General features: G+C 45.4%; 1 protein-coding gene across 19 annotated transcripts in view; it reads right to left on the reverse strand.

Annotated features, from left to right (window-relative positions):
- NCOA2 (nuclear receptor coactivator 2) overlaps nt 1–26,874 on the reverse strand; it is a 299,416-nt gene that overhangs the window by 59,119 nt on the left and 213,423 nt on the right. For all 19 annotated transcript variants that reach the window (XM_070075148.1, XM_070075149.1, XM_070075153.1 and 16 more), the window contains 5 exons: nt 11,995–12,098; nt 8,202–8,379; nt 2,803–2,991; nt 782–883; nt 38–181 (listed from right to left, as the gene is read on the reverse strand). In XM_070075148.1, coding sequence (XP_069931249.1) covers nt 38–181; nt 782–883; nt 2,803–2,991; nt 8,202–8,379; nt 11,995–12,098 — 717 coding nt within the window. The remainder of the gene's footprint in view (nt 1–37; nt 182–781; nt 884–2,802; nt 2,992–8,201; nt 8,380–11,994; nt 12,099–26,874) is intronic.

Here is a 26,874-nt window from a genome sequence, read left to right on the forward strand (position 1 = left end):
AGTCCACCCCAAGGAAAATGGCACTCAGAGGGCTGACCTTCGTGATGGTGCCTCTTGGCATAGGAGACGGACTCCCCTTCGTGCTGTGCGTGGAACTTCTGAATGCACCTCCTCACCAGGTCCTCCCAGCCGGGCTTCATGGCTGCTCTCATGGTGCTCGTGTCCAGAGAAGTGATCTTGCCTAGTAAACAACAGCAGGCATTACACCTACACACTCATTTATTTTCCTATAGACAGAATTAAATTTTAAATTTAAATAAATGTATTTACAACCATCCCTTGGGAACCATGGAGTGCAAAGCCCAGGATCCCCCCAAACACCAAAACTCGAGCATCAAGGAGGATGCTCTTATATACTGTTTGCATATGACTACACACACCCCTCCTCTATGGTGTGAATCATCTCTAGGTTATTTGTAATAAGGGACACAAGGTACTACGTAAACGACTATACTGTGTAAGGAATAAGAAAATCCCGCACATGTTCAATCCATCCAGACACTACTTTTTGTTCCCAATACTTGAAATCTGCAGTTGGTTGGTTGGTTGGAGTTGTGCCTGCCACTGTATTTAGCACAGGAGCACAAGCACGTGGGCCTGCAGACTATGCAGCAGCAGTGTCTCTCACACGGGCCCTCTGGCTCTGCAGCACCTTTGTCTTGGCAGCAGCCGCTATTATCAGCTCCTTGACAGTCATCTTAACATACTCCATGCATTTCTGAATATGTAAGTACTCTATAATCCTGTGGGTTCTTTTGTTGTTGTTGGAAAGAAAACTTACCTTGGAGATCCTGGCGAGTAGTAAAACTTTCTGATGAGGGGAGAATTGGTCTTTCCTTCATGGGCACTCTTCTCGCCACACAAATTAAGCATGACTGCAAATCTTAAATCAGACATGTTTATCTTTAGCATATCAGGCTTTTACTAGTGAGTCGGACAAACCCAGGTGTATTTATGAGAGCATAACCCCGTAAATCAGTAAGGCACCTTGACTTCTTTCCTCAAGCAAGGAGGAAGGAAGCACACTGCGTAGGATGAGGTGGGGCGTGTGGGATCAACTGCCGGAGCTACACACGTGCTAACAGAACAGCCACCAGCCTGAGCCTCTCCCCTGCGATAGAAAGAATGGGCTCCTTTCTCCTCCAGTGGCTGAGAGGGACTTCCAGTGTAGCAATATGCAATTTAAAATAAAGACTATAACCTGAGTTTACATGCAAATTTAGAGAACAAATTCCATAGTACTTAGAAAACATAGCATGCGCTGGGATAGCTGTATTACAGTTTTTAGAATCTTGGCCATGGTTAGTTTCTCATACAGCAGTGGTGGGTATTTATTCCTCATCTCACTTCAACTGTTTTCTGTATTGGGGTTCACTTTTGGGGGACAGGGAAATGTTTTGGGCTATTTCAAAAAGTAGTCCTTTCCGCCCTTATTTCATTGATTTATGATTTTATATTTGGGAATGGATTTCTTCCTTTCTTTTTTTGACAGGCAGAGTTCTCTTGAAATAAAATACATGGAGTACTTTTTACAAAGTATCACGGTTAAGACTTTTTTTTTTTTTGACAGGCAGAGTTAGACAGTGAGAGAGAGTGAGAGAGAGTGAGAGAGAGAGAAATGTCTTCCTTCCATTGGTTCACCCCCCAAATGGCTGCAACGGCTGGCACGCTGCGCCGATCAGAAGCCAGGAGCCAGGTGCTTCCTCCTGGTCTCCCATGCGGGTTCAGGGCCCAAGCACTTGGGCCATCCTCCACTGCCCTCCTGGGCCACAACAGAGAGCTGGACTGGAAGAGGAACAGCCAGAACAGAATCTGGCACCCCAACCAGGACTAGAATCGGGGTGCCAGCGTCACAGGCAGAGGATTAGCCAAGTGAGCCGCGGTACCGGACGGGAATGGATTTCTTGAACTATATCCAGTAATAGCTGGTATCATAAAATCAAAATATCATCACCCAACTACATAAAATAAAAGCTAAATTTTCTGGCACTTGATCATAGATGGATGAATTAGCAGTACTTACCATAGTACATAAAATAGAGTACAATCATTTGATATTCCATACTTAAGGCAAAAGCTTAATTTTGAAATACTAGTTATCATGACAGTTCTAATACCTCCTTTCCAATAAATTCAAATCAAAAATATTTTAAATAAAAGTGTTAAGTAACTAGCATTCAATGCCAGCCATGACTCAGGCATATTTATCTAAATCTTACTGAATTCTGATACAGGTAAAGGTGACTTTCCGAGACAATAAACTGATGTTCAGCAAGGTGAAGGAAGTTCCCTAATGTCTCAAGGCTATTGAATCAATGAAGGAAGAATTGGCCCCGCAGCCTCCACCTCTGTGTACTTTTCTATAGCTGGGACACATGATTTGGATTAGATGTTCGAACCCACCCCAAAAGGTTTAACTACTATTGGACCTTCTTCAGTATGAAGTCACTAGCGCCGCATGACTATCTACATATAAATTTAATAATAATAATAAAACCCTTCGTCTCTTGGCTGTAGTACTGATTTTTCGAGTGTTCATGTGGCTCAAGCAACATGTGGGTGTGGCTGCCACACTGGAGCCTTAAGATTTTTCACCTCTATCACTGCAGAATTCTGGTGGATGGTGCTGTTCCAGAGTCTTGAAAACTGAATTTATCACAATAATGGTAAAAATGGAAAAGAATAAAGAAACGGCTTTTAATTATTCCTTTTTGTGATCACTAATTTTGATTAGCAAGTGCGAAGGAAGTAGCAGAGGTAATAATATACCACATGTAACATACTGCAGAGTTTCTGTCCTACCTTCTCCCTCTTCTTTGATGGACTTTGGTTGAGAGACAGCAAAGCACTGCATAGTTTCGTATTTCTGATGTGCTTCCTGGTTATCATGACCCTCCTCCTCTGAGTCAGGCAGAGGTTTCACCAGCATTCGACAGTTGAAGGTGTGGCTGTTCCGCCTGGGAGGCTCACCAGACCAGGAGCCCCCATTCACTGGGCAAGGGAAAAGGAATCGCATATTATAAGGAAACTAGCATTACATTCACTGCTGCTGAATTATCAAAATGACACAGAAAAAAATTGTTATTTTGCTTTATGCTTTTCTAAATATTCTCATAATCTGGATGCAAAAAAATCTTAAAAATTCTCGGGATTTTCAGAATGTCTTTATATTTCTACTCTTCATGCTGACTGCTGCCCTTCAAGTTTGGGCCTTGAATATCAATTACTAGAATACTAGAGTTGTCTAATTTGGGGTCTTCCTAACTTGGTTTCTTAGAAGTTTAGTTCAATCCACATTCATTCCAGTTTTTAAAAATGTTTTAAAAATTTATTTATTTTCATTTTTATTAGAAAGGCAGAGAAACATTAAGAGAAATAGACATGGGCCGGCGCCGCAGCTCACTAGGCTAATCCTCCGCCTAGCGGCGCTGGCACACCGGGTTCTAGTCCCGGTCGGGGCGCCGGATTCTGTCCCGGTTGCCCCTCTTCCAGGCCAGCCCTCTGCTGTGGCCAGGGAGTGCAGTGGAGGATGGCCCAGGTGCTTGGGCCCTGCACCCCATAGGAGACCAGGAAAAGCACCTGGCTCCTGGCTCCTGCCATCGGATCAGCGCGGTGCGCCGGCCGCAGCGCGCCAGCCGCAGTGGCCATTGGAGGGTGAACCAACGGCAAAGGAAGACCTTTCTCTCTGTCTCTCTCTCTCTCTCACTGTCCACTCTGCCTGTCAAAAAAAAAAAAAAAAAAAAAAAAAAGAGAGAGAAATAGACATGGACACAAACAGAGAGAATATCTTGTAGCTGCTGGTATACTCCACAAATGCCTGCAACAGCTAGGGCTGGGCCAGGTTGAAGTCAATCCAAGTCTCCCATATGGGTGGCAGGGACCCAAACACTTAAAACATCATCTGGGGGCTGGTGCCGTGGTGCAGCAGGTAAAGCCACTGCCTGCTGTGCCAGCATCCATATGGGCACTAGTTCAAGACCCAGCGGCTCCACTTCTGATCCAGCTCTCTGCTATGGCCTGGGAAAGCAGCAGAAGATGGCCCAAGTCCTTGGGCCCCTGCACCCACATGGGAGACCCCAAAGAAGTTCCTGGCTCCTAGCTTCAGATTGGCCCAGCTCCGGCCGCTGCTGTCAATTGGGGAGTGAACCAGTGGATGGAAGACTGACCTCCCTCTCCCTCTCCCTCTCCCTCTCTCTCTCTCTAACTCATTCAAATCAATAAATAAATCTTTAGGAAAAAAATAATCTGCTGCCTCTCAGGGTATGCATTAGCAGGAAGCTGGATGGGAAGTGGGGTAACAGAGACTTGAACCCAAGCATTCCAACAGAGGATGCAGGTGTCCCAAGCAGTGTCTTGACAGCCTGACACCACCCATGTATTCTGCTCTGTAAGTGGCACCAATTCTAGCATACATTAAATTGTCTCAAATGCTTTAGTCTTCATCAGGAGACCGAAGGCCATTTAAACTTATTAAGTCTCGCCCACTAGAAACACTCAGCCATCTAACTATACGTTTCACATTCTCCAGCATGAGCCTCCCCACATCTCGCCTTACTCAGTGTCACGAGGACATCTGCTCCTGTTGGTCCCCTAACTGAAGTATCAGGGCTTCCTCTACTTCTCCCTCCCAAGGTCCTCATGCTCAAAGGCTGAGCATCTGGACTCATTAACTACGCCATGCACCCCACACCTCCTTTTCCAGATCTTTCTTTTCTCAAATTTTACAGGAAGTACATTTATATACATACACACTGAATATATAAAACTATATAGATACCTATATATAGAAATACATAGAGAGAGGGATATAATTTGTTAAAGATTTATTTATTGTTATTTGCAATTTAGAGTAACCAAAAGGGACACACATGAGCAGAGAGAGAGAGAAAGAGAGAGGTGTTTTCCATCTGCTGGTTCATTCCCCAAATGGTCACAATGGCCAGGGTTGAGCCAGGCTGAAGCCAGGAGCCAGGAACTTCATCTAGGTCTCCCATATGGGTGCAGGGGCACAAGGACTTGGGACATCTTCTGCTGCTTTCCCAGGCCATTAACAGGGAGCTGGATGGGAAGTGGAGTAGCTGGGACTCAAAATGGCACCTATATAAGATGCTGGCTTTGCAGATGGTGGCTTTACCTGCTATGCCACAGCGCTGGTTCAAGAATATAATGCTTTAAAGATTTATTTATTTGAAAAGCAGAGTGACAAGAGGGAGAAAGAGGCAAGAATGGAGGGAGGGAGTGGAGGAGGTGGGGAGGTAGGGAGAGAGAGGGAAAGGGAGAGGGAGAGGAGAGAGGGAAAGAGGGAGAGGGGGGAGTGGGAGAAAGGGAGAGAGGGGGAGAGGGAAAGAGGGGGAGAGAGGGGGAGAGAGGGGGGAGAGGGGGACTTCCAGTGTAGCAATATGCAATTTAAAATAAAGACTATAACCTGAGTTTACATGCAAATTTAGAGAGGGGGAGAGGGAGAGAAGAGGAGAGGGAAAGGGGGAGAGAGGGGGGAGAGGGGGAGGGGGGGAGGGACAGAAAGGGGGAGAGGGAGAGAAGGGGAGAAAAGGAGAGAAGGGGAGAGGGGGAGAGGGAGAGAAGGGGAGAGGGGAAGATGGGGGGAAGGGGGGGAGAGGGGGAGAGGGAGAGAGGGAGAGAGGGAGAGAGGGAGAGAGGGGGAGAGAGGGAGAGAGGGGGAGAGGGGGAGAGGGGGAGAAAGAGAGAGAGAGAGTCTACCATCTGTTGTTTTACCCTCCAAAATGGCTGCAAGTCAGGGCTGGGTCAGACTGAAGCCAGGAGCCAGGAACTCCACCTGGGTCTCCCACATGGGAAGCAGAGACTCAAGTACCTGGGCCAGCATTTGCTGCTTCACAGATGCATTAACAGGGAGCTGGGTCAGAAGGGGAGTAGTTGGGCGTTGAACCAGTGCTCTGACATTGGATGTGGGTGTCTCAGGTTGTTACTTAACCTGTTGTGCCACAATGCTTGTTCCAAGTACACATTTTGTAACTAGGCTATTCCTGAATTATATTAGTCTTTTAAAACTGTTTTATGTACATTTCCTCAACAAGACTGGAAAATATTTGAGGATGGTGGTAATATCATTTCTTTTCAAACGAAAAAGTACTTCAAACTTCTTCTATTTTAGCATCAAAATTAAAATATATACAGAAACATTTTTCAAGAAAGATGAAGGAATGACATCCTGTTTTGAGGGGGGAGGACTAGGGAAAACTTTGAGAGATGAAGAATCACTAATTTGGGGAAATAAGAGGGTGTTTCAGGATCACTAGATCAATATGTGAGGAAACATTCAAACACTAAAACTGGCATCAGAACCAACACTAACTCGCATTTTGGTGTTCTTTTCTTTATCATTCCATATATTTTATATAAAAATATTAGGACTCGGAGGACAATGAAATGGGATGAGTCTTAAGATAAGCAAGCACACTCTGCAGAGTCTCCAGCTAGAGAAACTCAGGACAGGTGCATGTTATTGGATCCAGTGCTAGAGGAGGGACAAAGGAAACAAATCCTAGAAAGAAAAAGGTAAATATCAAGTTCACTGTCAGAAATTACTTAAGCATTATAGAAGGAAGCATAGGTAGCTCTATGTCTCTGCAGACATTTGGACAGTTTATTTCAGCATCAACAATTTTTAAAAGTATTTACACAATGGAGACTATATAGAGTAAGAAAGGAGAAAAGAGTTCTTATTAATTCAGGTTAATAAGTTGAAAGTTTATAAAAAGGTACAATATGAGGAAAGGCAAAGAATTCTTTAGACAAATGAATTAATACCAGTGAATTAATAAGTATATGTCCTTTGAGGAAGTCATAAAATTACTGAAGAGATCTGAAAATACTAGCTAGCTACTTGAAATAAGAAATCCCATTTTCTTATTCATTTCCTAGATAATATAATAAAGGAACCCCACACAGGTATTACAGTCACTATGAACTAATGCTTACACATCAAGGAAAAGGTATGTATCCTAAAGGAATTTGAAAGGGACCTTTTCCTATTTCTATGAACAGTTTTAAGAAAAGGAACAGAAATACTTGCCAACTCAGGACCTGACCTTATTCCATTATAAAATATGTACTTTTTTTTTTTTAATCTGTGAAGATGTTCTCAGCAACACCAGTTTAAGTGACAATATTAAAAAAAGAACCACTTTTGGGGTCAGCCTTGTGGCAAAGCAGGTTAAGCTGCTGCCTCTGATGCTAGCATTCCATATGAATGCTGGCTTGAGCCCTGGCTGCTCCGTTTCTGATCCAGCTCCCCACTAATGCATCTGAGAAAGCAGCAGATGATGGTCTTAGCACTTGGGCCTCTGCCACCCATGTGGGCAACCTGAATGGAGTTCTAGGCTCTTGGCTTTAGCCTGGTCCAGCCCTGGACATTGAGGCCGTTTGGGGATGAATTGACAGATGGAAGATGGATCTCTCTGTCTTATAAATAAATGGATAAATGAATGAATGAATAAATATATAAAACCACTTTGTAAGTGGGAATGGCAATACTCTGGAGCAGCAACGAGGTGGGCCCCTGCTGTCAATCACTGCTTCAGAACATAGCACTGTATCATCACACACACTCTCCATAGTAAAGCAAGATGAGGAAGTCAGGAAACAGGCTAAGGAGGCAGCATCTCACAATGACACCAGCAGGGCCACTGTAGAGTCTGTGATGCCAAGCAGCCCATGACTGGTGACATTTAAATTTCTCCATGTGCTTCAAGTTCCTTGAAAGTTTTAGACTGTCATATACATAACACTTTTCCATGTGCAGGATTCAGAATGAGCTGAGGCTTAAACTTCTCATGACCTGCTATTTTTCAGATGGTCATGGAGAAAATGGACAAAACCGAGTTGGCTGGCAATGGATAGGGGGAGGCAATTTGTCACCTTACCGAGAAAGCAACAAAACAAACTCCATGAAACAAGTAGTCCTGAGTACTTGCCGTCTGAATCATTTCTTATGCTTGAAACACAGCATCAAAACAATCATTCATTCGAGGGCAGTATCTTAAGATGTCCTTTTTCCCATGGCTCCTAAGTTTAAAAGCTGAACACAAGCAGCTCAAAGAAGCCACTCCAACTGATGCAATTGGTTCTATTTTGCCCTCTCCAGCCAAGAAGGTGTGTGTGTGTGTTGGGGGGGGGGGGGGGATGCTGAGGGAGACCCAGTGACCCAGTGGACAATCATTTACCTATAGACTTTGGCAGCAGGTTTCTGACAAATTCTGTGTGGTCCCCAACATGCAGGATGCTATAAACACTTTTGTTCATCAGCTCTTCTTGGTTATACCTTAGATACTGTGTCACATTCTCTGAAACAAACACCACGTTGCCTTCCAGGTTCACTACAAAGAAGAACCCATCAAGGGCCTAGGGAAAAGGCACAGACTGTATTAGAAGGAATGGAACATAAAATCATTTGCAACAGTTAAGAGGGGAATGCTCCCTTAAGGGAAACGAATTCACAGAACAAGAGAAAAGGAACTATACTTCTCCCCTCTCCCACTTCTCAGAAACAATTAACACCTTCTCTCTCAGTGAAACAGAAATTATTACGTCTTAGGAAGTGGGAGTGAGCTCAGATCAGGATTCCTCGTCCAAAAAAACAAACAAACAAACATAAACTCTTAATTTATCAGGAGATAATTACTGCCAAGTGAAAATGTACAGGGATTCATCTGTGTTTTCAAACGAGATGGATAAACTTCACAGGGCCAAGGACAACTTTTATGAACTCAAATGGAAGGAGGGGTCATTGATAATTTTTCCTCAGTTTGGGGGGGGGGAAGAAAACCCCCAGATTTTACTACTTTTAAAGCTGTCAGGGTTTAAATGAAGAGGATCACAGACGGTCTTAGACCTTTGGAGAAACATCGATCTTTCATTGTCGGTTATGCTTGCACATGGAAAGGGTCTCGGAGTGTCTCTGACTTCTGGGGAGCTCCAACACTGTAGGTTTCGAGAACTGTGCCCTTGTTTATCACCTGCTATCCAGATGAACACACATCCCCTAAATACCATCATCACGCTTCTTCAACAGTTTCCTAGCTGTCCTCTTTGCATCATCCCAGTCTAGTGAAGAGACAAAGGTCTAGGATCATTCAGGAAGCACAGTTAGTAGCAATACCCAGGGAGTGGGTCATTTTAATATTTGCAATTTACTTAAGTGACAATCGAGGCTCAACAAGGGGTTAAGTGACCCAAGATGTTACAAGAGTGGCAGTGCTGGACAGGAATCTGCATGGACTGACCCCCAAGCTCAGGCTTTTAGCTCCGAGCCCCAGGGCTTGCCTTCAGTATCTGCCCCAGTCTGTGCACTGGAGATGGAGGGCCAGGGTTCAGGGACTGTCTCCTCCTTGCTTGTCAGAGCTCTGCTTTATGGACAGGTTGGGTGATCAGGACTAGAAAGGGCTTGACATTGATCAGTCATACCTAGGGCCACAGCCACCTAATGGAGCCAGCTTCTGCCACTTGGTCTCTCCACAATACTCACTTATCACTATTTTTAACAAGAATGTTACATGTATGCACCCATGTAAGAGAGTGGGGATGAGGACTAAAGTGTTTATGTTTTCCCTAATTTGACTTTTCCTAAAGTTATAATTTAACAAGCTCCTAGTTTGTGAGCTATCTTTGAATGGACTCCAACTTTGACTAATTTAATTCTATTTTTATAGTATTATTAAAACTAAACAATCCAAAAATAAAACAAAGTGATCTCAAATAAGGACTGCCCATAAGGCACTAGTGGAAAGTTTTTCTGTTTTTGATGTAATTTCAGTTGGCTTTTAAAAGCTTTCCCTGGATACTGTCAGGTTTTCTCAGTGGTATAAGCCACAGGCAGGTCCACGCAAGACTACACATCAGTGCCTTCCATAGCAGGCTGGCAACAGCTCTGGAAGACCATGTGCAAGCGTGTGCACCAGCAGAGGGGATCAGAAGGAGTTATATTCCAAGTGTCCCTTTGAAACTCCCTGCTTCTGATACACAATTGACAGCAATTTTCATAAACACATTCGCTTCTGCCACTTTGAAAGTACATGTTGCTTCCTATTGTTTTGCACCATGGTAAAAAGACCGGCTTGTGGTGTGGTAAAACTGAAAGAATAAACTGTTTCGACTCATAGAACTGTGTTTTCTTTAAGCTCACTGTGATATTCTCTGATGAAAAGAGCTGACATTTGGTTTTGCTGCCTAGCAACCACTATGCAATGATGTAAGCATGAGTGTGCATCTGTGCCCAGGAGCGGCTCCACGAGAACATGCTTTCTCTGCTTCAATGACTACACGTAAACAGGGGTACAGATTTAAATTCAAGCCATTAGTCACTGGAGTTCAGCGTTACCTCCTTTACGTATTCAGCACGCAAGTCCTGCTGCACAGGTGCTTGCTCAATGCACTGAATCCTCAGAAGACTGTTTTGAAACAGCAAACATGTTGGCTCTGTTTCATGCGATCAGATTCACTGACAATATCAATCTGATTTTTAAAATTAATGGGCTCCCTTGCAAAGGGTCTGAGTCACAGCTTTGTGGTTACTCCGAGTACTGTTTAGAAAATTCAGGTCTTTGTGGGAGTTTCCACTCTGTCCCCCACATCCTAGATCTAAGGAATAAACACAGATGAAGGGACACTGTTCTACTGTAATAGTTTAGACTACCACAGTTGTCAAATTAATGCTTCGTTTACGATGACAAGTTCTTTCCAGAGGGATTTACCCACTGTTTCATGGAAGTCTACTCAGTGCACCTGGCTGTACTATTATTCACTGCCTGCTTCTAAGAATGGAGCAGGAAGCAGAACTCTCCGGCCTCCCACTGCCTTGTTGACTAAGGAAAATCAGGTTAAGTGTGTTTTGTTTTTTCCCTAGAAATTGGGGTTGAATGTTTTCAAGCCAGTGATTCAAGAGAAGATAAACAAGGCCCAGCACTTCTGGCCAGCAGGTCCGGCCCAGGGAGTGGACTCTGCCATTTCTAAATACAAAGCCTAGGCCACATGATCTTCATATGTCCTCCCTGCCCCCAGTTAGTGGCTGCATTTTCACAGAATTAGGATGGGATTTTTCTAATAATAAAAGTCATCTGATAGATGAAATAAAAAAAAAAAAGGCAACAAGGTGGAGAGACTTTTGGTTATCTTTGGTTTAAAAATCCATCTCTCTTCTCTGCGTGCGGCTGCTGCAGCCAGCCAATTCCACGACGACAAGCCTGCATCGCTGCTGGCCACGCAGGACCTCTCAGCGGCAGCTTCTCATGAGCGCAGACGATATAATTTATGTCTGAGGGCTTCTCCACTGGTATATAGTCACTGCCATTTTTTTCCTCCTCATCTTACTGTAGCCTATACTTTGAATTTTTATTTTGGAACAGATATGGTAAAGCATTTGGTGTTTAGTACTAGTTAGTAAAACAGGAAAAGTAGACTTTACAAATTCTAGACAGTCATAAAGCTGCCTAAGGTCAATAAAATATGGGCAGTTAAGACCAACCATTGTTACTCTTAGGCTTATCTTAAAAGTTCTGCCTGTTATTTAAATTTTCATCCTTATGTAAAGACAAATAAGCTAGTCTGAAGGACCATAAATAAAAAGCTTTAACTCCCTCTTTAGTCTTCAAATTTTAACCTTTATACATAGGTATATGTACATAGCACACATACAATTTAAAATTCAGGGAAACATTTCAAACTAAAACATCACGGAATTTAATATGATTTGTGAATATGATTTTCCATAATGAATACTCAACTGGTGCTTAGAACCTGTCAATCTCTGTTCTAATCTACTTCATTTAATTCTATATATTGCTGATTTCAAACATAGGCATGGTGGAAGGAGGAGCCGGAACACGGAGAGATACATACGTCCATACTAGTAAGCTCACGAGGTCTGTAGGTGGATTCTCTTTCAATCGCCTGCACCTGAAATCAAGTGTAAGTGTGTGAAGAGGGACAAAACCAGCAGAGGAGATGGAAGGCACTAGCTACCTCCAGCATCATGGGCCCCAGCGCATCCTTGTCGATGACACCCTGCCCGGTGGACGACACGTCGGACTTCTGCACTTCATCTATGTTGGCAGCTGCTGCTTTCTCTGCAATAAACAGAGGCGCAAGTAAACGGCAGGGCCATTCCAAAGACAGTGTAACACAGAAATATTTTTACTGTACTGATTTGCAAAATCTCTAGTGGGATTGGATGTGGCTATAAAAGTTAGAACCTGGCCCCACTGCCCCTGAAGGGGAGAGACTGCTGGAAGCAGGAGCAAGAACATTTAACTCTTCACCCCAGAACCTATAGCTTGGATCCCCTTTCAGGCTGCTGAGAAAATGAGTTTAGAGGTTTCGTGCTAGTCCCTGACAGTCGTTTTTTCTGGACTACAAAATCATTATATACTATGGCACAATTAGTTTCTACTCAAGAGATTCCCTAAACTAGGATAAAGGAACTGAGAAGCATAACCAGCAATGTAGTAGTGCACATGTGAGGAAATGACAAGGAGTCCTCACTCGCTATGGCTGCTCCCATGTGACACACAACAATGTCTGCCTTGACTTTTATTGTTCCACTTGTACTCACAGTCATAGATCAGGAAGGATTTGGTCCCTAACTTGTTCAAGGTGCTTCAAGATTTAAAGGAGAAGGGAGGGGCCCCCATCAGAGGCATGCAAACAATTTCAGTGGTTGTTTTTCCTAGGACGGGGTGCATAAAACATACCCTTGGATCGAAATGTGCAAGGCAGCTTTCAGGCCCACAAGGCCTGTGAAGACACTCCATTGCAGAATGAGCCTATTTTGTGAAAATGCTCAAAGAAAGAGATGTATTTTTTTAAAGATTGACTTATTTACTTGGAAGTCAGAGTTAGAGAGAGAGAGAGAGAACCTTCCATCCACTGGTTCACTCCCCAGTTGGCTGCAAAGAAGTAGAGCAGCCGGGACCCGAACCATCGCCCATATGAGATGCCAGCACTGCAGGAAGTGGCTTTACATGCTATGCCGCAGTGCCAGCCCCAGCATTTTTTTTTTAATTAAAGATTTATCTTATTTATTTGAAAGGCAGAGTTATAGAGAGACAAGAAGAGAGGTCTTCCATCTGCTAGTTCCCTCCCCAAATGGCAGCAATGGCCAGGGCTAGGCCAGAATGAAGACAGGAGTCTGGAATTCCATCAGGTCTCTCACATGGTAGCAGAGCCCAAGCACTTGGAAACAGCTGCTTTCCCAGGTGCATTAGTAGGGATCTGACTGGAAGTGGAATGGCTGGGACTGGAATGCCAGTGACACAGGCAGTGACCTAACCCACTGTGTCACAATGTCGGCCCTAAGAGAGACATCTTTCCCAGCATCTGTGCAAACAAGCTATTTCAAGAATACTGAAAAAGTTTAAAGCATAACAGACACACATCAACAACTCCCTATGAAACAGTACAAAGCAATGTGCCGATTATTTGTAGTTGAATAAATTACATCCCTGTTTAGCTTGCAGGCTCTCATTGTCATTACCCACACACAAAAGAAAACTGGACCAATTTCGCACTCAGAATCATTCTTCCATGACCTGGGTATAACTTTCTTTGTGAAAAATATTTCATACGGTTATTTTCAAAATATGTAAAGACTAATTTGTATTTTAAAACCTAGAAAAGGGAAATTATGCAGGTTGTCCAATTTTTGTCAGTTCCTTGGTGGAGAGCTTCCACAAGGTACACTGATCAGGAAAGATAACCTGCGTAGTTCAACTCTAAACTTAGCCACTCGGCAGAGTTAAGATTCAGCAAGTCAGCCCAGCTTTCCAAGGCATCAGATTCCTTATCTGCCTCCTGCACAGCATGCATTCTACAAAGAGTAATCGGGACAAAATGTAAAACCCACTTTATGGGCCAGCGTTGTGGAGTAGCAGGTTAAGCCTCTGCCTGTGACATTAGCATCCCATTTGGGTGCCAATTTGTGACCTGGCTGTTCCACTTCTGATCCAACTCCCTGCTAATGCACCTGGGAAAGCAGCAGAGGATGGCCCAAGTGCTTGACGCATATGGGAGACGCAAAAGAAATTCCTGGCTTTGGCTTGGGCCAGCCCTGGCCACTGAGCCCATTTGGGTAGTGAACTAGCTGATGGAATATGTATTTTTTCCTCTCTCTGTAACTCTGCTTTTCAAATAAATAAAAAATAAATCACACACACACACACACTTTAGAAACTACAGAGCCGCTTACAGATGTAACTTCCCAGTGGCACATAGTGTTTTGATTTGTTCGTTCTTCCTTACTTTCACACGCAGCAATTCTCTTACTGCTCATGATGAGCAGACCACATCCCCCCTTTCAACTACTCTGCCACATTGCTGAGCTGCCTCCTTAGACCCACGGACTGGGGACTGCCTACAACATGGAGAGAGGACATCGCTGGCAGCTTCTCCACTCAGGACTGTGCACATTTGCTCGTCCTCGCTCACTGCCTTCTTTTGCCGCTGCCTTCCCTAGCTCTTCGTCGTGGCCAGTCCCTTCATTTTGGCTCCACCTGCAGGCGTGGTCCCGGCCCATTCCCTCAGTCTGTCCTTCCCAGGGCAGGGAATGTCTCCGGTGCCCCAGCTGTGGGATTGACTCAGCCAGTTATTACACAGGACACTCACCCTTAACTTTCTGTAAAAATAATCTTTTCTTCATTGCCAAACAGATAATATACAGATGGACACTGGGGCCTGTTGTGTAGTTTGGTTCACTCTGTAAGGCTGCGGGTTTCCCTTCAGGTTCTGCTTGCTTTTCCACCTACCAGGCCAGGGGTAGAACTTGCACCATCGCCTGCCGCTTCCTCGCATCCCCCGAGGATGTTTGCTTTAGGAGCTGTGCTCGGTTTCCCTCAGGACCGCTGTCCATGCTGCTCTCTGTGGAGCTTCCTACGAGGTGCACAGGGCCTGGGAAAACCCCACAGCTTTGCCCTGAGCAGGCCCCGACATGCCTCAGACCTGGGGATCCCTGGGTTTCACCAACCAAAAGTCATGCAACAGGTCTTGCAGAGATTTATGTGGTCCCACTGCACTGTCATTCCATTATGATTATGATTATGATTATGACTATTATTATTTTTTTGCTTTTTGTGTGCTAGCAGTAATGTGTAGGAGCAGAGGATTGAAAACCAAAGAAGAGAGATTTTCAGTCTTCCCCCTGCTTCCTAACTACCCACTGGGGTAATGCTGTGCCATCAGTGAAATCTCACAGAGCAGCAGTGACGGGCTCCCAGGAGAAGCAGCCCTCCCGGCAAGGGTCCATGAGAATTTGCAGTGGGAACATGCTTGTAGACTGCAAGGGCTCTGCAGGAGATTCTGATATGGGTTCTAGGAGGGAGGTCCCATTCTCCATCCTGATGCAGGGGAGTCATGGAACAGGAGGCCACCTCCACCAACAGGTGCTGTGCGCACCTGGATCCCCAACAGCCAGCACTGTCCCTGCTGCAGAGCAGGCGTTCACCACACATTTGGTGGCTGCCCGACAGACTAGGTCCCCACTGGCACTTACTCCCACAGGACTAAGTGGAGTAGAAGTGCATGGGGAGGGAACAGATTTTCCCTGCCAGCCTTGCCGGCCTCCGAGGGTAGAGGGAGAGGAACTGGATAGGTGGACAAGGTCAAGTAACAGTGGAAAGTGTTCCCGGGAGCTGGTCTTAGGTGATGAACCATCCTGTCTTACCAGAGATAGTAAGCTTCAAGGCATCTGGCATTTTCTCAGGCCCCATGTTCTATTCTTCCACTGCTACAATCAGTTGTTTATAATTCTTAAAGAATGGGCTTAATTGAGGTTGATGCTGAGGGAGATGTGAGGCAACAGCTGCTCATCAGAAAGGCAACCCTAAACCTATCACCGACTGCAAGAGCCACCAGGCTGTTTCTCATAGAATGTTCTGCCATCACCACGGCAGCCAATTCCTGCTTTCTGAGATGTCGGCACCAACGCTGAGTTTTAGGGCAAAATCAATACAAAACAATGATGTTTGTGATAATCTACTGCCCAGTTTTTTAGAGACAATCACTGGACTTTGTTAGACGTTTGTACTCTGAGAATCAGGGCATCTTTCTGAGGATGTGTAATCATCAATTAGCACGTGCACAACTCAATCAGGCAGGCTCCTGAACACTGCTAAGTCCTCATGCTGGAGCATCCTAAACACTCTAGCAACGCGCCCAAGGAAAGGGCCTTCGACTTTTATCAAAAAGCATGCAGGATCACCACAAACCTGCACAGAATTTGATTTTCAGGTCTTTACAATTTAGGATAAGGGCATTACAAGTGTTTGGAGCACTACTGTACAGGTTGGATGAAAATAATAACCACTCTGAAAATTCTTCCTAGCAGCAAAACACACTTTTTTTTTTTAATTTTTATTTTTTGACAGGCAGAGTGGACAGTGAGAGAGAGAGAGAGAGAGAGAGAGAGAAAGGTCTTCCTTTGCCATTGGTTCACCCTCCAATGGCCGCCACGGCTGGCGCGCTGTGGCCGGCGCACCGCGCTGATCTGATGGCAGGAACCAGGTACTTATCTTGGTCTCCCATGGGGTACAGGGCCCAAGTACTTGGGCCATCCTCCACTGCACTCCCTGGCCACAGCAGAGAGCTGGCCTGGAAGAGGGGCAACCGGGACAGAATCCGGCGCCCCGACTGGGACTAGAACCTGGTGTGCCGGCGCCGCAAGGCGGAGGATTAGCCTAGTGAGCCTCAGTGCCGCCCTAAAACACACTGTTTTATACACACACACACACACACACACACACACTGGTTCATCCGCTGGTTCACTTCCCAAATGCCACAATAGCTGGGTCTGGGCCCATCCAAAGCCAGGAGCTCCATCTGGGTCTCCCATGTGGGTACAGGGGCCCAAGCACATGGGCCATCTCCTGCTGCTTTCCAGGCATATTAGCAGGTAGGTGATCAGGAAGTGGAGTAGCCAGGACTGGAACTTAACCTGCTAAGCCGTAACACCGGCCCCCGACTTTTAAAGGTAAATCTTTAAAAGGAAAAAGCAGCCGCCAATACCAGTGACAGAGGATGAGTGGCCTTATCTGAGCTGACATGAGGAAACAGAACAGTTCCATGGGGATGAATCCACAGCCTCTGACCTCCAGCGCAGCCAGGGCTCTGCACCCAGTGGAAGGGGTGTGAACAGTCCTTGTCAGCAGAGGAGTCACACTTTAGCCAGGAGGGTGACATGCTTACTCCAGAACCAAATGACAGTGACACATAGCTAAACTGCAAGGAACCAAACTTTAAGTTCACAGAAGAGAGGGAAATTGCGGGACGTAGCTGGAAGCCTTTCACATACACTGTAACTGAGCTGGATCTGGCCAGAGGTGCAAATGGACAGCAACACGGAAACAGATGGCCATGGAGAAATCTCGGTTTGGCCTTGAAAGCCTATGGGAAGGAATAAGTGGCAGCAAAAGTGTGCCCAAGCAGGGGCTTGAGTGACCTCACTGAAAATGAAAGCAACAAAAATTTTCACATATCAATGTGGGATTCTTTTTTTTTTTTTTTTTTTTTTTGACAGGCAGAGTGGACAGTGAGAGAGAGAGACAGAGAAAGGTCTTCCTTTGCCGTTGGTTCACCCTCCAATGGCCACCGTGGCCGGCGCACTGCGGCCGGCGCACCACACTGATCCATAGCCAGGAGCCAGGTGCTTCTCCTGGTCTCCCATGAGGGTGCAGGGCCCAAGCACTTGGGCCATCCTCCACTGCACTCCCTGGCCACAGCAGAGGGCTGGCCTGGAAGAGGGACAACCGGGACAGAATCCGGCGCCCTGACCAGAACTAGAACCTGGTGTGCCGGCACCGCAGGCAGAGGATTAGCCAAGTGAGTCGCATGGCGCCAGCCATCAATGTGGGATTCTATTAATGGAACACGTGATCTGAAAGAAAACTCCATAGGAGTCTGTAGTGTAACTTTCTAAAAATGCCACCATATGTACCTAAGTGTTATTTACATATATTAAGAGATGGGAAATTTTCACTATGCATAAAGAAAATAAATAAGAGACACAGGCTAAAGAATTCAGAGCTTTTCACTCCTACTCTCACAAGAATGTGTGGAATAGAGGTATTTTCTAGCTAATTTGTCATCTATTCAATTCTCTATTGAATTTGCGCTTTGAACATTTCTCACTATTAAAAAAGGAAAAAAATCAATAATGTGAAGTGATAGAAAACCCTCAGAAATATGGCTTTACCAATGTAATTGGAATCTAAATTAAACTGGCTCTGAATTTATATTCTTTGGGCACCTTTCAGGAAGTAATGTCCACCGCTGTCCATGTTCAGCTGAGTCTTGGAACAGGAGGAGGAAGGGCAGGGCAGGGCAGGGCAGGGGGAAGATGTGCAGGGCTCCTCTGAGCTGCACTAGCATGTTAACTGGACATACACTGATATTTTTATGCACCAGATATAAATAAGCTTACATGTTTAGATATATTTATACTTCTGTAAGTACAGCATCACTACAGTAAAACGCACTATTTAATAATCTTAAATTAGGCCGTTTTCACAGCGGTCACAAGCTATATTTAGTTTTCTATATTTTACATCCATTAGCCATAAAAATAGCTACCAAAATATCCTTCAGTAAAGTCAGTAGCAGAAAGCGAGGCTCAGAGTTTCACAGGATCAAACCCCTGAGGAGGTCTCCGCGTTACAGCCGGGCTCTCCAATCAGAGCCAGAGATGATACAGTTACATTTTCAGAGCCTGAGAAGAGCATGCTCCTCCAGGCCTGGACTTCACCATCCCTTCCTGCTCTACTTTAACCACTAAGTTACTTTTTTTTTTGGATGAAGAATACAACCTAAGATAATAAGAACAAAAATAACAATTCTCCTGCTTTTCTTCTTCAGTTCCAGAAAGATTTTAAAAATCACAGCTATGATCTTTTCCGCAGCAGAGTTCTCCAGGTGCAGAGCCCTGACGGGAGAGGTTGTCCAAGGCTGCGCCTGGCGCCCGGCCCGTCCTCTCCTGCCCGGGGAGGTGCTCCAGAAGCGGCCCTCCCAGGGCCCCCCCTCCATTTGCCTGCACTCCAGAAACCCAATACCCATTAATTAGATCTCCAGTTTAAAAGCAAAGAACAAAACCCCAGCTCTTCAGGGACCATGTTGAGATGAGTCACACCACAAACTGGAGAAAAGTCATTAGTATTATATTCCATATGTTTTTTTTCCATAAGTAATTATTATTCGTGTTTGCTCTCAGAACAAAAGGAAAGGTGAACAGGGAAGCATATCATCTCTAGAAATAGAACTGACTTTAAAATGCAAGGAAAAACATATTTTTTGAAGCAGCTGGATTAAATTGCTCTTTATCATTGGCATGTATAGGCATAAATTTGAAAGTAAAATTCCAGTTTTCTGGTGAGAATAGCAACAAATCAGAAACTGATTCCGGCAAAAATTAATGTATCTTAAGAAAAGCAGAATTAGACATTTTAAAATTATGAAGTGACATTTCTTAAAAAGACTTTTATACATTCTTCAAATTTATTACTCATTGATTTTTGTTGTTGTTGTTAACATATTGAGTCTCCTATCAGTGAGTCCTGTCTATTTGTCAAGTAACTAAGCTAAGAACATACACTCAAAGACTCTCCACAGAGCATTAGTGAACAGAGCCCTCTTGATTCCCAGGTGGGCAGTCCTGGCTCCAGGGACAGCCACATAATTGTCCCAACTCCAGTGGCAGCAGTGGCAGCCACCGCTGACTACTTAGAAACCTAAATGCCGTTTCATGTCTGCCCGTTGTGGGGACAGCAGGATATTGTCATTAGAGTAGAGGCTGATACTTCCTTCTTTTTCCTGGGGATCATCTGAAGAGACTGTGGAAAATGTGTGGAAATTAAGTCTGTCGTTAGAAAGTCTGAACCTAACCATGTCTCACTCACGCTGTCCAGATGAGCTGAGGGAGACAGCACAGAGGCATTCTGGCACTGCCTGGGCTTACACACCCCTGGCACGGAGGGCCAATGGCGTTAGTGTTAGGTCTGGTCAAGCCAGAGCGTGGCTGCCTTCACTGAAACAGTATTATTTGAAACATAAAGGTCTTTAGCTAAAACGGAACCTGGTGCTTTGTGCAGGTTGAATAATTAATTCTCCTGTTTCACAATGAGTAGAAACCACTCATCCAGAAATCTACCAGTTTTTTCCAGTGGACCGATGTCAAATGCAAATCTAATCACTTCCACAACAAATTTTAAGTCTCTGCTGGGAGTCCATCCACAAGTGCCCTCTTTTCTGGCACTGAGGAGCAGGAGGGTTCAGGTGAAGCGACTCTGACATGCAGCAGCAGCAAGAGCCACACAGAGCCAGGGCATCCCTGGAACAGACAGGCAGTTTCTGGACAAGCACTATAGATTCAGTACTACAGGAAAAGTTATGCAGCATCTTAAAGGTTCTAGAAGGTAAAACGAGAGAATTATGCATCTGCACCCAACTAAAATTAGAAAAGCTGCCATATGGCTCTGTGAAGCCAGCAGCACATTCTTATTCATTAGGAAGCATTCTGCTCACATGAAAACACAGGGCCCTTCCTGTGCTCTCCAAATGTGTGTATCTTCTCAGCATTAATGCACTATATATCATCAAGCTGCTGAAATCTCCTGCCGTGCATATTAAAGACGCGCAGCTGCACTTTCTTTAGTAGTGGGAGGAACCTAAGCTCCAAGTTGCCTCCCTCTCCCTCTCCGACACTGAGCTTCTTGTTAACATATCATGATTTCCCTTCGGCGTGAAGAAACGGCGGAATTAACCAATCTCCAGGCCATCTCCACCCAGCAACACCCTCTCGCACTCTCTGCTTCAGGGAAAGCAATATACTTGGTCTCATTTTCATCAGTGCCAACACTTGGCTACTTAAACAGAACCAACAATCATGTCGCAAGTTTAAGACAAGTAGGCCTACTTCTGAAATTAATGCAGTGCACTTACCAAGGGGGAGGGGGGCAACAGCCAGGGCAGACCCTGGGTGTAAGTGGCTTGAGAACACGCTTCCGTTCCCCAGAGCTCACTATTATTCATCCTGCTGTCACTCATATATATTTTTATTTAGTACCCCACTTCACATATTGCCTATCAATACTGAATTTGATAGGTAAGACGGACGGTGGATAATCTTTTAGAGGAGTAAGCCAGGTGACACTTGTCCAAAATCTCTCTTTCACATAACCTAAATTCCTAGGCTTCACAGCTCAAGCCCTACTGGAACTCACATTTAAAGGCTAATCACAGCAGAAAACCAACAAACCAACCAACCAGGCCCTTGGCAAACCACACAGACACCGAAAGAAGCCCTGCACACATAGCTGCCAAAGTGCTACCCGTTCACAAACCGACAGGCCAGCAGTGCACATCACAAAGTTCCTCATGGCAGCCCAGCCCCGCCCCCGTGTGATGCGGGTGTGTCTCCACTGCATTTCCACAGCAACCGAGTATGGAGAGATGGAGGCCAAACAGAATAGAAGACTGCTTACTTTCAGGACGTCTAATTCATTCATTGGGCGCAGCTAGTTGAGGCATTAGGAGTTGTGTGAAGAAGGAAATGCAGGAGTCACAATTTGTTTAGGAGGCTGAAATGTGAGACTGAGAGTAGATGATGGCAGCAGAAACAAATCACTGGGTGAGAAAGAAATGGGAAGTGAGATGAAGTTCTGTTCAGCATTAGCTCAGAAGGGTACAGTAGCCTCTCGAAAGGTTACGTTATAAAAGTGTTTTAGATTTAATCTCCTTCAAATACATATGCTGGCTCAAATGCAAGGCCAACAAAATCATACTGTAGGAATACTTAATGAAGTACTGACAGAGAAGTTAAAATTTAGTAATCACATATAAAAAGTTCTTTCTAAAATCTTCCAGAAGACTTTGTTCTAATTAGTGTAAATATTTTACTTTCCACATCACTAATCAGTTTAGCGGCACAGCAAACCTTATCTCCCACCACTGCCACAGCACACCCCAGAATACTGACCTCCCCAGTGCTCTATTCTGTGTCAAGATTTTAGTTACTCCCCCAGAATGCTCTACTGGCACAGATGCCCTTCTACTCCTTCTCTTCTAAGATCCTATGACGAGGCTGGCACTGCGGCTCAACAGGCTAATCCTCCGCCGGTGGTGCCAGTGCCCCGGGGTTCTAGTCCCAGTCGGGGCGCTGGATTCTGTCCCGGTTGCTCCTCTTCCAGTCCAGCTCTCTGCTGTGGCCAGGGAGTGCAGTGGAGGATGGCCCAAGTCCTTGGGCCCTGTACCCCATGGGAGACCAGGATAAGTACCTGGCTCCTGGCTTCAGATCAGCGTGGTGCGCTGGCCGCAGTGGCCACTTTGGGGTGAACCAACAGAAAAAGGATGACCTTTCTCTCCGTCTCTCTCACTGTCCACTCTACCTGTCCCCACCCCCCACCCAAATAAAGATCCTATGACAGCTCCAGAAAGCTCATTTCAGTTATGTCAGGCCCCTGCTGGGTTTCTTTGATGCCCTGTACCTGTCATTACCATAACACTTTGAAAGAATCTGCTTCCGTATCTGCCCCCTTCACTGCTTTGTCGGCTTCTGGGCTGTAAGAAGTGTCTACTCATTCAATGTCTGGAACATAGTGGGTGCTCAATAATTACTGTATTAATAATGCTCACAGTCTCACAGCTGGAGATGAAATCAGTTTCAGTTTAGCTGGGATCAAAGTATCATACATGGGGCCGGCACTGTGGTGTAGCAGGTAAAGCCACTGCGTGAAGTGCCAGACTCCCATACTGGCGCCAGTTCAAGTCCTGGCTACTCCACTTCTGATCCAGCTCCCTGCTAATGCACCTGGGAAAACAGCAGAAGATAGCCCAAGTCCTTGGGTCCCCGCACCCACGTGGGAGACCTGGAAGAAGCTCTTTGCTCCTGACTTCAGATTGGCTCAGCTCCGGCCGTTGCAGCTACTTGGGGAGTGAACCAGCAGACAAAGACCTCTCTCTCTGTCTCTACCTCTCTCTGTAACTCTTTCAAATAAAAAAAAAAAAATCACACATGCCTCCTTGAAGGTTTAGGACTCTGATTTATGGAGTCAAAGTATTAGGCAGAGTGTACCTCGTGCTTGTGGTGAGAAAAAATAAGATCACGTGTGCTAAGGGCATTAGGTTAACTCCCATGGTGGCCAGGCCATGGGGGAGAGTATTTGGAAGGGAGAAAAGTCACCAACGCACCTTCTGAAGCACCTGAGAGATGCAGAGAAAAAAAAAAAAAAAAACTTCATTAATGGAGATTCTCATCAAGAAGCTGCAATCTGCTTCAAAAAAAAAAAAAGTAGTTTGGGCATCATGGGAATTTTTTATCAGCCCCTGGGGTTTCCCCAACTACTCACAGCTCTTAAGAAAATAAACCTACCCAGGGGGAGTTCTACAAATTGTCACATCTGCCTTGGGATCCAGCACAGAGGACAGCTTTGTTGAGTTTCTAGTCCCTCCCACAAAGTGTGCTGGGAAAGACCTCCGCCTCTGAGAAACAGTTAGGCCTGAGCCGGGGGGTGGGGGTTCAAAGTGTGATTAGTCAGAGGCAGGGCTGGAATCCCTGCAGAAGCTGGGAGGGGTTCTCGCCTTCCTCCACTCTGTTCAGCCCACGACAGAAACAGAGCTGAGTGCCATGAAGATGTCCGAGGAAAGTGCAGGCAAGAAGGGCAGAGGGGGAGGAGGCTCCTTACCCCAGCTCCCCTTAGCCTCCTGCCTGGCCGGGCCACCAGCTGCCCCGTCCATGCAGCCCCCACGGCGTCATGCTCAGGCCTGCACATCATTTCCACAGTGGTTACCTGCAAGGTGCCTCCTGGCACACAGAAGGCCTGAAAGCCATCTGGTGCCCAGGCTTCCTTTGTCTCTCTGAGGGCCACTCTTGCACACCCTGAGTCCTCCTTTGTGGGGGCGGGCATCCTGCTCTCTGATTCTCCTCTCGATCCACTTCTGAGCCCTGCTTGCTCTTCTGTCACCACGTTTTCCTCCCATCTTTTCCTTGCAGCTTCTCCCTATGGACACAGAACCCACTGCCGCTGCACAGGGACTGTACAACAAGCTGTGTACATGCACTTCTCCGCCCCTGCTGCGACGCTAACAGCACCAGGGGGAGGGTAACATGCCCAGCTCCCTCGTGCTTGTGCCATCTATTCCCAGCTCCCTCGTTCTAGCCTTCGCTTGGGCAATCATGGGAGGGCCTCACTGGTGTGCTTTTTAAAAAGCAGGTGTTCTCAATTTAAAGTACCTAATGCAAAAAGCTGATAACAGAGTATAGAATCATCCAATTTAGGGACCTGAAACATTAAATTACGCCAAATCATATCATCCTAGTTGAGAAAAGCAAGACATGGAACAGTATGAGGAGTCTGAGCAGATGCATGTAGTACTTCAGCCTGGGGCTGAGGGGAGGGCAGGTCCCCCAGGGCTCAAGGCCATTAGAATCCACAAGAACAAAGGAAGTGGCTAAGGCGAATGCACAGTGTCTGTGGACAAGGCGAGAGTTCTTGGTGGGCAGGGACCAGAAAGGACCAGGGTACACAGCAGGTGGGAAGTTGTCTCCAGAAACTTCTACAATCTGACAATCACTGAAATCTCCCATAGGCAGAAACCTCTAGCAGCTAAGAATCCAGCTCAGTCGAGATCAACTCAGCAAACTGATAGCTAAGACCCAAGCTAGGTAAATTCCTAGAACACTTACGGAGGAAACAGAAAAAAGCAGGTGGCTGTATGAGAGGAGGTCTAGTCTTGAGTGCATTCAGGCACTTTGGATAATTAATAGATGCACAGTTTACTATATCCTGTGATTCTGCAAACTGCTATTTTTTTTTATTTTGTTTTGCTAGTGCTTTTCTGTATGTTTCATATTCTGCCTGGTTCACAAGGGCTGTTTTCGTTTTTCACGTTAGGAAATATGTGTAGGAAGAGGCTATCTAAGAGTTGACACACACAACACAAATAATCAACCTAAAAAGGATTTACATACTTATCCCAAAGAAACCCAGTTTGGAGAAAGGAAGCTGGGTTTATCCTCCAGGAGTCTAAAAAGAAGAGATGGGATGAAAGTATACAATTCTGGATTCTGGAAGTTTAAGAGAACAGGTCTATGTTCTCCAAACCAGAAGTTTTGCGAAAGAACACAGCACAAAGTATTGTTTTTGTATCATACAGAAACAGAAGTTTAATCTCTTCTATTCAAATGTTTGAAAGTGTTTTTTTTTTTTTTTTTAAACAGGCAGAGTGGACAGAGAAAGAGACAGAGAGAAAGGTCTTCCTTTTGCCGTTGGTTCACCCTCCAATGGCTGCTGCAGCCGATCTGAAGGCAGGAGCCAGGTGCTTCTCCTGGTCTCCCATGAGGGTGCAGGGCCCAAGCACTTGGGCCATCCTCTACTGCACTCCCGGGCCACAGCAGAGAGCTGGCCTGGAAGAGGGGCAACCGGGACAGAATCCAGCACCCCGACCGGGACTAGAACCCAGTGTGCTGGCGCCACTAGGTGGAGGATTAGCCTAGTGAGCCTCGGCGCCGGCCAGAAAGTTTTAATTTTTTAAAAAAATACTTATTTATTTAAAAGGCAGAGGCAGAGTGACCAAGAGGGAGGGAGAGAAACAGAGAGGGAGAAGGGAAGGGAGAAGGAGAGAGAGGAAGGGAGGTGGGGAGAGGAAGGGAAGGGGTGGGGAGGGGGAGAAGGGGAGGGAGAGGAAGGGAGAGGGAAAGAAGGGGAGGGCTCTTCCATCTGCTGGTTCACTCCCCAAATAGCCACAACAGTCAGGTACAGGAATTCCACCAGTATTTCCCACTTGAGTGGCAGGGGCCCAGATACTTGGGCCATCACTGGCTGCCTTCCCAGATGCATCAACAAAGGAGCAGCCAGGATTCTAACTGACCTGTATACAGTTTTAATTCTGAACTTCAAATTTTACATACAAAGACGTCCTATCCCTCTTCCCCAACTCCTGATCGGCTTATCTCAGAGAACCGGGTCCTTGTGAACCAGCACCCCCAAGGCTGTTCTGACCATGCAGGGCAAGGTGCCGTGAGGGGCAGAGCCAACACGAATCATTCATCTTCTCTGCAGAGATCACCAGGGCCTTGTTCTAGAAAATAGCCGTCACTTGGGAATGGCATCTTAAACTGCCTGTACCAAATGTGAAATAAAGCTTGGTAAAATAAAGGATCTGACTTGTAATAAAAAGAATTTTCTGGAGCAAAGCTTGCTTATGTAACAAAAAAAATTTTTGATTTTATTTGTAAATTTTCAATATGCAAACCTAAACTGTTGTTTGTGGAAAAACATCACCTTATTAATAGTAAGAAATCAGGTAAGACAGTAGATGAAAAGAAAAGCCCAGAAGTATTTAAGAAAGAATCCCAAAGTAGGTCTTCCCAATTTGCTGAAACATGAAATTTATTGTCATCACAGTACCCTAAGTTCAAAGAACATTCTAGAGAAAGAGTTTCTGTCAAAAGTGCACTCAATAGTCAACTGCATTTCATAGCGAGAAGAGGAAGATATTTAAACAAATCTTTAAAGTGACCCCTTAAAATCCTTATGGCATGAATTCTCTCTAACGTAAGAAGGAGTGGCCGTGAATCATCAGCCAAGCTTCCACAACTATTTAAAGCAGCAGGCAACTGAAAACAAGGGTCAGCTTCACTCAGAAAGGGACATGTCTCAACCAGAAAGCAGGAGGCAGCTAGGACCTCAGAAACTGCTGCTGGCACAAAATCTGCATTCTGAGATCCATGTGAAATTAACAAAGGCATACATCTGACATTTCCAAAGGTTCCTAAATTTGGTATGGTGACTGCCTTTTCTACAACTAAATCCTCTTCTTTCTTTATGCATATACTTCTCCAGTAAACTTTATAAATTAGGGGGGGGC

The sequence above is a fragment of the Oryctolagus cuniculus genome, chromosome 6 (genome assembly GCF_964237555.1).
Source record: "Oryctolagus cuniculus chromosome 6, mOryCun1.1, whole genome shotgun sequence".
NCBI lineage: Eukaryota > Metazoa > Chordata > Mammalia > Lagomorpha > Leporidae > Oryctolagus > Oryctolagus cuniculus.